The sequence below is a fragment of the Myotis daubentonii genome, chromosome 1 (assembly GCF_963259705.1).
Source record: "Myotis daubentonii chromosome 1, mMyoDau2.1, whole genome shotgun sequence".
Lineage (NCBI taxonomy): Eukaryota > Metazoa > Chordata > Mammalia > Chiroptera > Vespertilionidae > Myotis > Myotis daubentonii.
In genome coordinates this window covers 70,607,234-70,620,130 of record NC_081840.1, presented here as the reverse complement: position 1 = coordinate 70,620,130, position 12,897 = coordinate 70,607,234, and the positions used below count along the sequence as shown (strand labels likewise).

The 12,897-nt window shown below is 41.9% G+C and overlaps 1 protein-coding gene across 3 annotated transcripts in view; it reads left to right on the top strand.

The window, feature by feature from the left end:
* Positions 1-896: 896 nt before the first annotated feature.
* The window catches only part of CDIN1 (CDAN1 interacting nuclease 1), a 219,063-nt gene continuing 207,062 nt past the window's right edge, over positions 897-12,897 (top strand). For all 3 annotated transcript variants that reach the window (XM_059705312.1, XM_059705302.1, XM_059705293.1), the window contains exon 1: positions 897-1,205. Coding sequence is in view for 2 of the 3 variants with exons in the window: in XM_059705302.1 (XP_059561285.1) it covers positions 1,105-1,205 (101 nt within the window). In the remaining variant the exon portion in view is untranslated. The remainder of the gene's footprint in view (positions 1,206-12,897) is intronic.

The following is a 12,897-nucleotide window of genomic DNA, read 5'->3' as shown; positions in this document are numbered from 1 at the left end:
GAATTTATCCAAGGAGGCCTATCTAAGCTGAATTTCTAAGCCAGGCCTCACCCCAGATTGAAAACAAACAAAAAACCACACCCGTTCTCTACCAAGCACTTTTTCATTCATTTGCTGAAAATATTAAAAATTTGAAAAGAAACACAACACGTGGCCTTCTAAGAAACAAAATGATTTTTTAAAGCGATGGAAGGAGGGTCTGACGTCCTGGAAAAGTGCCTCGAGAGGTCTGAGGTCGCCCCGCGTCTGGAGGAAAGCAGTCAGTCGTTGACTCTTTCTCCCCACATTCGTGCAGCGCCCCGCGGGCCGGGGAGACCGAGACGAGGGCGGAGAGGGTTTAGCCCGCGAGCACCTAACCGGGCGGGGTGGGGGTGCCTTCTTCCCCGCGGGCTGAGTGATGGCGTGGGGTTTGTTTTCTAGTTAGTTTCCCAGCACGTAGAACCGCCACGGGAGCTGCAGAAGCTGGGCGGGCGCCGTGTCTACGGAGATGCTGGGGTTAGGCCCTGGGCCCCGCCCTCGTCGCGCGGAGTCCCGGGGAAGGCACTTTCTCTGTCCGTCTCCAATCAGAGTCGCTTTAAAACCCGCGCTTCTAGAAGCGTATTCAAACCGCGCGCCCCGGCAGCGGCTCCGCGGGCTCAGGCTTAGGGATCGCGGGCCCCACGTGCCCTGGCTGCCGGGTCTGTGAGCCGGGACTGAGGCTGGCAACCCGCGGGGCGAGCGCTCCGACCGTCCCAGGTGGATCCCAGGTGGTCGCTGCCCGGATACCTGCTCGCTGAGGCTTAGGCTCCGCCTCCGCCGAGGTCGCTGCTTCCTGATTGGTTTGCCCTTAATTGACATGGCGGCGTTGCCTTCGGTTGGGCCCACTGCGGCTGCCCAGAAAGCGCGGGCCGGGCAGGCGGATCTAAAGCCCGCCCCCGCCGCCACGGCGCTGCGGGTGAAGCCTAAGCTGCTCCTCGGAGGGTGGAGGGCTGGGGGGCCCGCCAGGGAAGTGGGGGGCCCCGCGCCGTGCCCCTGTGTGCCCACCCCTGGTCCCCCGGCACCGAGGCTGCTCGAGCCCAGGCTGTTTTTTTACTTGTCCCGCCACCTCCCAGACTCTGGCCCAACATGATACTGACTAAAGCCCAGTACGACGAGATAGCCCAGTGCCTAGTGTCTGTGCCTCCCACCAGGCAGAGCCTGAGGAAGCTGAAGCAGAGGTTCCCCAGGTAAGTGCCCACCCCTCCCCGCTCGCCGCCCTTTGCCGGCTGCAGCTGTGCCCGGCGGCCACGCCAGCCCTCGGGAACCACGTGTCACTCCTGTCAGTGCTAGGAGATCAGGGTGGGGAAGGAGGTGTCTTCTTTCACCCGCCTTCTTCTGGAGAGTCTTACTGGATGCATCAGTTAAATTCAAGTTAGCAGTTGGGCACTGAAAACTTGGTCTGTGCTTCGTGATGGGTGCACATGGGAGGTGCTCCATAATATGTCTAGTGGTTAATTGACAGATACTGGAGATGAAGGACAGGAGGCAGGACCCCCTTGAAGTGGAAATACCAGTTGTAGATTCAAAAGGAGGACATGGAGGACCCTTTTCAATTGGCCCCTGGAAACACACTGGGGAGCACAGGCCAGACGGGCCTCCTGTGTGACGATGGCTCTCTAATGTAATGAAGGGCCCTCCAGTGTCCGCAAGCCAGCCAGAGAGACCGTACCCTGGAGATTCCACTCTTGGCTCAAGGTTGGCCATTTGAACAACCATATGTATACACGTTCTAAGAATATGTCATACTTCCCTTCTCCCCAAAACACATTTTATTTATTTATTTTTAGTGATTTTAGGATTATCCAACTTTCTAAGGAAGGACTTTAGGAAGTATAGATTTCCTCATTTTAAAGATGTGCAAACTGAGGCCCAGACATTACACAAAGATCCAGTCCAGGACAAAGCCGGTTATTATATTTGTGACATATTAAAAGATTAAAATGCTTGTTTCCTTTCCTTTGATCTCAAAACCAAATTCCAACTTGTACCATTTTGTGTTGTGGTACTGAGCACTGTAGCCCCCAATGGAGGACGTCCCTGTCCTTGACGTGCAGTCCTTCAACAGACATCACCATAGAAGTATTTTCTTGAAGAAAGAGAGATTATTGGGTAATTGGTATTAACAAAGGACAATTGGAGCATAAGTTGAAAGTCTTATGATCTCAGTTTTTTGAAGGACTCAGTTTTCCTAATCTGTAAAATGAAGGGATCTCTTTCTAAAATTAACCATATTTAATTTCAGGCAGTATTTATCCTTTTATAGTCTAAGATCTTTTTATCAGACTTGCTAACCAGGAACAAAACTGATGAATTGGAATTTAATGATCTGTCTTTAACTGTTGCCAACTCTGCCAATGAGCAGTGAATGGGTGAAGGCTCATCAGCTAAGGGAATAGGTAGATATTTCTGTATAGTTTTAAAATAGAACATACATTTAGATATTCTTCTCTCATGTACTTATATTACAACTATAGTCTTGCTTTTCTTTTTTTCCCCCTCCCTCTTCTCCTTCTCGCTCATTCTTTTTCTTTTTCCATAGCAAATGGTTTGTCCTCTCCATAGAGGTAGCCTTCCCATACTTTTATGCACGTAGGAAGTGCACTTATGAAGGACTGTCTTCGTTTGGGGTACCAGGCTGTCTTGGTTATTCTCTTTTTTTTTTTTTTTTAATATATTTTATTGATTTTTTACAGAGAGGAAGGGAGAGAGATAGATAGTTAGAAACATCGATGAGAGAGAAACATCGATCAGCTGCCTCCTGCACATCTCCCACTGGGGATATGCCCGCAACCCAGGTACATGCCCTTGACCGGAATCGAACCTGGGACCTTTCAGTCCACAGGCCGACGCTCTATCCACTGAGCCAAACCGGTTTCGGCCTTGGTTATTCTCTTATGTCCCTCCAACCCCCTTTTATTCATAATATGCCCCAATACTTTTCACTTCTTCAAAATACCACTTGGGGAATCACAAACTTTTCCACTGGAAACTATTTACAGAGGCTGCACTAATCAGCAGAAGTAATTAAAGAGCCATTTAGCAGCATGGGTGGGAATTTTATAAAGAGTGTGATTTTGGACTTGGCTTCACTGCAGCACTGTTTGACTTTATTTTATGTTTATTTATTTTTCTTTTCTTTTTGTTGAATGTATTGGGGTGACACGGGTTAATAGAATTATACAGGTTTCAGGTGCACAGTTCTATAACATCATCTGGTCACTGTATTTGTGTTCACCAAGCGCTGTTTTACTTTAGATGTTCCTTGCAAAGGACTTGCACAATCTTTAGATTTGATAGAGTTGGTCGGGTATGGACCTGAAAGATAATTTCTGGTGGTTCAAAGAGGTTAAGTGACTTGTCAAACATACCAGAGATGTTTAATGGCTAAACACTGTCTTGAGTACAGGTTTCATAATTTTCAGTTCAGAATTCTATAGTAAGCTGCCTTGATTAGTTTCAGTATTATTAAGAATAACGGCAGCAATTGTTTTTGGTGACATTCACATATGTTAAGTCCTTTAAAAAATCAAAGTACTAAAATGTTTTTAAAAGTTGCTAAAATTTTAATTTTTCTGATTTTAAAAGTAGGACATGCTCAGTAAAAAAAAAAAAAAAAAAAAAAAAAAAAGAAAGAAAATAAAAAAAGTCTTTATAATACTGTAGCCCAGAAATTTTTTGTTAACATTTTATCTATTTCCTTCTAGTCTTTTTTTCACACTATAGTACTGTCTCTGCTGATATACTTTATAGACCTTGCTTTTCTCAATTAACATATGGTGAGCATTCCTTATCTTCAAAAAGTCTTCACAATGTGTTCCAAATAGTCAATATCAATGTACCATCCATTTTCTTATTGTTGGATATCAAGAGGTTTTTTTTATCCTCTAATTTTTTAATATTATTTTTGTACGTATATAATGCCAAGTCTGCTTATTTTCTTACTTTAGATTACCAGAAATTGGGAATGACCATATCAGTAGTTTTCAAACTTTTAGTCTGCAGATCTCTTTACACTCGGAAAAAGAACATTTATTTATATTGGTTATATCTATTGATATTTACCAAAATATAAATTAAATCTGAGAAATTTAAGAAAATTTACTGATTAATTTATTTAAAAATTAACTAATAAAGCCATTACATGTTACTTTTTTTGTTAACATGTTATGTTTAACATACTCGATTAACAACTATCATTTCAAAAAGTAGTGGGAAAATGGCCATTTTATACTTTTGCAAAATTTTTAAATGTTGCCTTAATAGAAGGAAGATATCTGCTTCTGCCTTCAACCTGCTCTGATATGTTGTTTTGACTATAGAATATGAAGAAACTCTGGCCTCAATTAGATATGTAGTTGGAAAGGGAAGAGTAATCTAATCGGCTTTTCTGATAATTGTGGATATTTTTGTTGCTACATAAAACCCAACAAGTGGTATTTTCTTAAAGGTTAATTGCAATGTGGAATGTGAAGCTGTATATTGGCCCTTTCCACTCTGTTATATTACAGTCCATTGGCCTGTCATGAACTTTGAGTGGATCTTTTACCTATGCCTGACTTTTATCATCATGCATTGTTCACTTGCAAAACGTTGGTTGTGAGTTATACAGGTCTCCCAGATGTTGCCACCTTTCATTACATAGCATCGAAAGAAATCGCATTTGTTAATATCTTCCCTGATCGCATCAGAAAAATCTGTAAGATGTGAAGCTGTCAAGCTTATGGTGATGGATACAGAATTTTCCAATATTTGAATTTTCCCTTGAAAGCTCAAATTTTATCATTGGTAACAAATATTATCACTTGTTTTTCTTGAAGTGACAGACTCACGTTGTTTATTTTTGAGAAAATGTCTGCCAGATACCCAAATCTGAATAATCATACTCTGTCCATCATTTAATCCAGAAAGAATGGTGTTTCATGGAAAAAGCAGCTAGTTCAGCTCTCAAACAAGCATAAAGTGCTTTTCCTTGAGACAACCATCAGACTTCTGTATGCAGTACCCGTGCTTTGTGTTTACTTCTTATTTGCTCATATAAAAAGTTAAAAAGATGTGTATTCAAAAGTTGAGTATTAATAAGTGAATTTGAAGATATTCTTAAGTAAAACTGGCTTTTTGTTTCCTGCAAGTATGTGACTGTGAAGATACAGTGACTCCTAGGACAGTTGTGGCCGGCCTTGATTTGTGCTCAGGAGCTGGCAACTTTACCCGCCATTGTTTTTGCACTATCATTGCACATACCACACAGGGAAAAGGCAAATCATGTCTTACTATTTCTGTAAGGTAATTTTGCCCTTATAGACCCCCGAGACAGTCTCAGGGACTCCAGGAATTCACTGACCACACTTTGAGAACCACTGCCTATTTTAAATCAAAGGTATTTATGTTTTGAAGAATTCTGATGTGTATTGACCATTTACTATAAAAAAGATTGTATTAATCCTTTTACCAGTAGGGCATGGGAATATATATCTTTACAATTTTGCAAACATTGAAGAGAGTCATTATTTAATTTTAAACATGAAGGATTGAGAATGGTATCTTGTAATTTGCATTTTTATTATAATACATTGTATGTTTTCTCAACTGTTTATTGACCATTTAGTTTTCTTCTTGAATTACCTGCCTCATGTCTTTTGCCTAATTTTGTATTGAAGTTTGCTACTATTGTTTATTGTTCATTGATCTGCATATGTTAAGGATGTTGATCCTTTATATGTTCACTAGAGGCCCGGTGCATGAAATTTGTGCAGGGGGTGGGGGTTCCCTCAGCCCAGCCTGCACCCTCCCCAATCTGGGACGGCAGTTAGACATCCCTCTCACAATCCTGGAGCGCTGGCTCCTAATCGCTCACCTACCTCTGCCTGATCTCCCCTAATTGCCCCCCCCCCCGCCAGCCTGTTTGCCCCTAACTGCCCCCCGCTGCCAGCCAGGTTGCCCCCAACTGCCCCCCGACCCCTGCCTGCCTGGTCATCCCTTCTGGTCATTCCTTACTGCCCCCACTGCCAGCCTGGTTGCCCCCTACTGCCCCCCTCTGCTGGCCTGGTCGCCCCTCACTGCCCTCCCCTGCCAGCCTAATTGCCCCCAACTGCCCCCCCTGCTGGGCTGGCCGCCCCCAACTGTACCCCCCCCACTGGCCTGTTCACCCCTAACTGCCCCCCCCACCAGCCTGGTCGCCTCTTACTGCCCCCACCCTGCTGGCCTGGTCGCCCCCAACTACCCCCACTGCTGGCCTAGTCTCCCTCAACTGTCCCCCCACCCCCCACCAGTCTGGTTGCCCCTCACAGCCTCCCTGCCGGCCTGGTCGCCGCATGCAGCCTGCTTATTCATTCGTTTGGCCCCCCACTAACCCCCCTGCTGGCCTGGTCCTAGGCAGCCATCTTGTGAGGGCGTGAAGGTTAATTTGCATATTACCTCTTTATTATATAGGATATTTTTTGCAGATATTTTCTGTTGTTTGCTTTTAGTAATTGTTATATTTTGAAAATGCTTAACTTTATGTGTTTTTTTTCTCATTTTTCCTTTTATGCTGAGCAAGTTCCTTTCCTGTCCTATGATATGAAAAAGAAATCCTTCACTTAAATTTTCTTCTAGGTTCTTTATGCCTTTCTTTCTTATTGTTAATCCTTTCATCTTTCTAGCTGAAATTTATAGTAGCATATGCTCAGAGATAAATTTTTCCCCCAGCTTAATTTTTATTTTATATGATGGCTTCCACTCTCTAGTCTCATTCCTCCATGGTTTCTTTGTTTCCACTGAAATTACAAGTTTGTCTTTCTAAGTCAATGCACTGAACCTGGGAAATCCCTTAGCTTCTGTGGTCTCAGAATTCTCCAAGTTGACATGAAGGGGTAGGACTTTGTGATATCTGATATCTCATAACTCCTAAATTCACCTTTATTCTATTATCTTCTTTTCTGCAATTTTACAGTAGCGGGATATTTGCCCCTGAGAATATAGGACATACTGTATTTAAGTACTTGCTGAGGACATAGTCATTGATTTGCATCTCTCAAATTATTTTCTAAACCTTCTTATTCAGGTCAAAGCACCCAGCCCAATCAACTGTTACTTATCAGATTATATTTTACTGCCTAAACACTACATATGTATTTATTTTTATATATACACTAGTAGCCCAGTGCACAAAAATTTGTGCACTCGGGGGTGGGGGGGTGAAGGGTGGAGCCAGACTCCTCAGCCCGACCTGCACCCTCTGTCATGTTCCGGGACCCCAGCCGCTACTGGCCTAGGCACAGGCCTACAGGCTTGGGGTGGCCTGGTTCCCGAGGCCCCATTTTATCAAGAGAATAAAGTCGGCATTAGTTACAGCCCTCACAGAACCCAGTACACTGCATCTGTGCGTACAACTGCCTCGTTCATGTGCCTGCTTCGCCCTACTGAATTACTAACATCTTGAGGACATAGCTCTGTCTTATCCTGCTTCACCTTCAGTGCCTGGCCTGGTGCCAGGGACCTGAGACGGTTTGCTGAGTGAGTGAGTGAATAATGAGTGAGTAAGTGAATGAGTGAATGAATGAGCGAGTAAGTGAATAAGCAAGCAGCTATGGGGCGGGAACTTCTGCCGCGTTGCCATGGCAATGCAGCAGAAGCTCTGGCCCCACTCCTGGCTGCCTGACGCCCACCCTGGGAAGTTCCCGCCCTGCTCCCAGGAGCCTGGCGCACCTCTCCCGGCTGCATAGTTCCTGTTCCCAGTTGCCCGGCGCCCCTCTCCCGGCTGCATAGTTCACGCCCTACTCCTGGCTGCCTGATGCAAACCCCAGGAAGTTCCCACCCTGCTCCCAGGAGCCGACGCCCCTCTCCCGGCTGCATAGTTCCTGTTCCCAGTGGCCCGGTGCCCCTCTCCCAACTGCATAGTTCACGCCAGGCAAAGGCAACCCTGGTTCTTCGCCTTTGCCCTGCCACCTGGCTCTTGCCTGCCACCTGGGTTTTGGATCACCATCAGCAACAGGCGGCTTCTCCCGTCCTTCCCCTTTCGCCTCCCAGCATTGCGACTATGTATGCAAATTAACCGCCATCTTTGTTGGCGGTTAACCGCCATCTTTGTTGGCAGTTAATTTGCATATCACCCTGATCAGCCGATGGAAAGCGTAGCGAAGGTACGGTCAATTACCATGTTTGTCTATTATTAGATTAGATATGTATATATAAACTAGAGGTTCGGTGCGCAAAATTTGTGCATGGGTGGCAGGAAGGGTCGGATGACTGACTGCTGCTTTGCAGGAGGTGACTGGTGGGGTGCTTGCCGGCCAGCCCTGCCCCTCCTGATCGCCACTGCTGGTCATCTCCCTCTGGCAGGGGGGTGGGGGGAGGTGGCAGACGCTCAACTCAGGAGCTGCCCCCAGTTGAGTGTCTGCCACCTGGTAGTCAGTGTGCATTATAGCAACCAGTTGTTCCACTGGTTGTTCCGCTGGTCGGTCAATTTGCATATTAGGGTTTTATTATATAGGAAGATGACTATTCCTAGAGAAACCTCAAAAGGAGTATTTAAAAACTAATTTGGCTAGGCTTTCTGTGCTTAAGCCAATACATTTGGTTCGTTTTCTTGAGCTCTTCACCTATCTCTACCCTTCTCTCTCTCTCTCTCTCTCTCTCTCTCTCTCTCTCTCTCTCTCTATATATATATATATATATATATATATATATATATATATATAAATGAAATAATTTTAAACTTACAGAAAAGTTGCAGAAATATTACAAGAATTTCTATATACCTTTCACTCTGCTTGCCATAATGTTAATATGTTATGTAGCTATAGTATAATTGTCAGAATCAAATATTAATTTTTATGCAATACAGTTTATTAATTTATAGACCTTTTTTGAATGTTTTTTGTTTATTTGTTTTTCACTAATGACCTTGCTCTATTCCAGGATCCACTGTTCCATTTCTATTCCAGGATCATGCATTAGATTTAATTGTAATGTTTTCTTAGTCACCTTTAATCTGTGACTTTTTTTTAACTATAATCTTGTCTTTTATGGTCTTGACCAGGGGTGGGCAAACTTTTTGACTCGAGGGCCACAATGGGTTCTTAAACTGGACCGGAGGGCTGGAACAAAAGCATGGATGGAGTGTTTGTGTGAACTAATATAAATTCAAAGTAAACATCATTACATAAAAGGGTACGGTCTTTTTTTTTTTTTTTTTTTTTTTAGTTTTATTCATTTCAAATGGGCCAGATCCGGCCCGCGGGCCGTAGTTTGCCCACGGCTGGTCTTGACACTTTGGAAGAGCACTGTTCAGTAGTTTTGTAGAACATCCCTAAGTTTGTGTTTGGTGTTTTCTCATGAATAGATTAAGTGTAAACATTTTTGGCAAGAATAGCTCAGAGTGATATGGTGCCCTTCTCAGTGCATCCTATCATGGGGTTCATGTCTTCATATGTCTTATTGCTGGTGAGGTTAACCTTATTCACTTGGTTAAGGTGTGGTGCCTGCCAAGTTTCTCCCTTGTACTTTGTAAGGGATATCCTTCATAATTATGCAAATATCCTTTTTCTCACATCACATTTTCCCTCATGATTTTAGCATCCATTAGTGGTGTTTGCATGAAGCAGTTGTTACTGGTTTTTGCCTAATGGTGATTTTCTATTTCTCTCACTGGAATGCTTTTCAACTATTATCGTCCACTATCACCTTTTTATGTAAAACAATCCATCCTACAGTCAGTCTATGATTTTTACTGGTACGTGCAGTTTATCCATCTCTTATAGGAGTTGGTCTATAATAATTCTCTGTGTGCTCACTATGTTTGTGGCACTCTTTGGGTATTTTTTTTTAGAAATCAGATAGATAGAATGATATAATAATTAATTTTGAATAATTATAGTCTAAGGCAGTGGTTCTCAACCTTCTGGCCCTTTAAATACAGTTCCTCATGTTGTGACCCAACCATAAAATTATTTTCGTTGCTACTTCATAACTGTAATGTTGCTACTGTTATGAATTGTAATGTAAATATCTGATATGCAGGATGGTCTTAGGTGACCCCTGTGAAAGGGTTGTTTGACCGCCAAAGGGGTCACGACCCACAGGTTGAGAACCGCTGGTCTAAGGGAAGAGTTTAAGATACATCCAAGAGCTATAAATTATTAAAATCATAGAATGTTAGAAACCAAAGGATTTGTTGAACAGTTAGATCCAATGTGGTTAGTTATGTGGGGTTCTTAGTGGAGATATACCTTTGTTGGGAATTCTTTTGTTGGTGAACTAAGCTCTTTGGCACAAGTTTGATTTTTCCCTGAGTTCCCTTTCCATACATTAGCTATTTGGTTGTTTTTTATGCCTTTACTTATAAGTCATAAATCAAACTCTTGACACCATAAATCTCTAAGCAAATAAGTGTCTTTACCCTATTGCTATATCTTTTCCCTTAGGGATTCTGGCTTAGTTCTTTTTTAATGGTGCCTTCCACATTTCTAAGCATGATTTTCTGTCACTGCCCTTAACATCTACTGTTTTTACACTCTTGGATCACAACATAGGCTACCATTCACTCATATGAGGCCGATCCTAGAGAAATCTCAAAAGTAGTACTTAAAAACTCATTTGGTTGGACTCTGTGCTTAAGCCAACATACCTGATTCATTTTCTTGAGACCTCCACCTACCTCAACCTGAGAACTGGAGTTAAGGCTGGCTCTTCTGTATCTTTGCCAGTGTTGAACTTAGTGGTTCTTGGTTCTTGGTGATAGACCTAGGGGTCCAGTCTGGTTGGGAGTGGAGTAGCTAAGGGGCAGGCTTGGGACATGCATAACAAGTTTTACATTTATTTAGTGTGGCTGAGTTTAATTTGGTGCTGCCATTGGCTACAGTTTTTCTTTTTTGAACAATGCATCCCTCCTTCCGTCTCCCCCCTCCGCCCCCCCCTCCCCCCCAAAATCCCGCCTGCCCCTATGGTGCATTTTTAAGTCAGTCCACTTTTCCCATAGGGTGACTTTATACCATTGTTTTTGCTTCCTTTAACAATTTGTTCTTAGGAAGTGACTTGGCGCTGCCTCTTTTTATCTGAGTCTCAGTTGCCTTGTCTGTAAAAGGAGGGATGACTATCCAGAGCTAGGAAGTAGAAGGAAGCAGGATTCAAACTGTTCTTAAGGCTGTGGTGAGGATTAAGTGAAGTCAGGCGTGTAAAAACACTTAGCTTAGTGTAAAGGTCCTTGGAAATAGTTAATGGAGGGTAAATCTGATTACTTTTGGAATTTACTAGTAGTATATGGCCTATATAGAAGAAATATCTGAGTAGTAAACTTTTGAAACGTATAAAAGAAAATTTTGCTTTGAAATGAAAGCCCATAGATTTGTAGAAAATACATATTTCTGGGAATCAGTTGATTTTGTGGCTGTGAACACATAGGCTTGATCATTAGTTGAATTGGCTCAGATATTCAAAACTTGCCTTAAATCTTTCATAGTTATATATAAATCCAGTTTTTAAAACCTAGATTCACTAATTTTTAAGAATCTTAGTAGCACATTGCAGTGTATAATTAATGCTGTAGGGCTTGATTTACTTAAATTGGAAGGTTATTCCATTGGCCTTGTTCTTTCAATTTGTGGTCAATTTCCTATACTTTGACATTATTGTGGTGGACCTGTGTTCCAAATAATGAGAGAATAATTTGTAAGGGGGAGAAATGTCAGTGTTTTATTGAACTGAAAATTATTTTGGTGATTTTGCCAAAGAAATAAAATTATTTTACATGACTTTCAAAATAATATTCAGATACTCAGGAAATATATATATATATATATGAGTTTTCTCTATTAGTCATTAGTACAAATTGGAAAAGGAATTATTCTAAAGAAATTGTTCTAAAAATTGGTCTAAGAAAAGAATATGGTTATTTCATGTATTTCCATTACTTTATCTTTTCAAATGTGATTTTTTCATTCCGTAAAATTTTAGATTTTTATTTTAGTTGCTGCACTGTAGCCTAGCTTTGAAGACTCTTGAAGGTTATTTTGTTATTTGGTGAGATGGTGCCTTCACTTTCTAAAATTGCTGCTTAGCTTTTATCAGATATCTGTGCTCCTTTGGATTTGCATAGTTGCAAAAGTGAGATGAGCTTGAGTTCTTGCAAGGAGTACAGTGTTTGAGGAAAACCGCAGATAACATTATCGCAAGAAGGACCCACATACATGCTGACTATATTTCTTATTAGTGTCAGGGAAACTTTTTCTCACACACAATTAAATTATTGACTTCATGTTAAGTCTATATTCAGGCATCAAACTTTAGTCTAGTAAGTAATAACCCACGTCAAAATCTATGCTGGTACAATAAAGAGGAATTATGTAATTCCCTAGGAGAAAAATGTTCAATAGATATATAGGGTAATAATATTTTATTATTTGACTTTCCACAAATTTTGACTAAATTCACTGTTATGTTTTTATTACACATTTTGTGCAGTTTTGCCGTATTGGTTGAAGTGTCCTTAAAAACAAAACAACCAATATGAAAAGTGACCTTAATATATAAAAGTCCTGTACCGGTATGAAAATCATATGGGAGATGGGTAAAGAATAAATTTTCCTTTATTTTATTTTCAATTTTCTTTTTCTTGAAGGGAAATTATTTCAAATGCCTGATTCAAGATACCTTTCTTCTTGTCCCTTTCTGCTGTCAAACTGCTTATACAGTGAGCTGGTATACAGGGGACACACTAAAGGTGTGGGGTACAGCTTCTAACTGAATGCCTCCATCTCTTATGGGAACAGAATAGACAGCTGGATCCAGCATGTTTGGCCCATGGAGCAATCTGTGCCTCATGTAGTAAAGATGGCACAAGGCCTGTCATAAATCAAGCCTTTTCCTGGCCACTTTGGGGAACTACATGCCTGCCTCTACTTT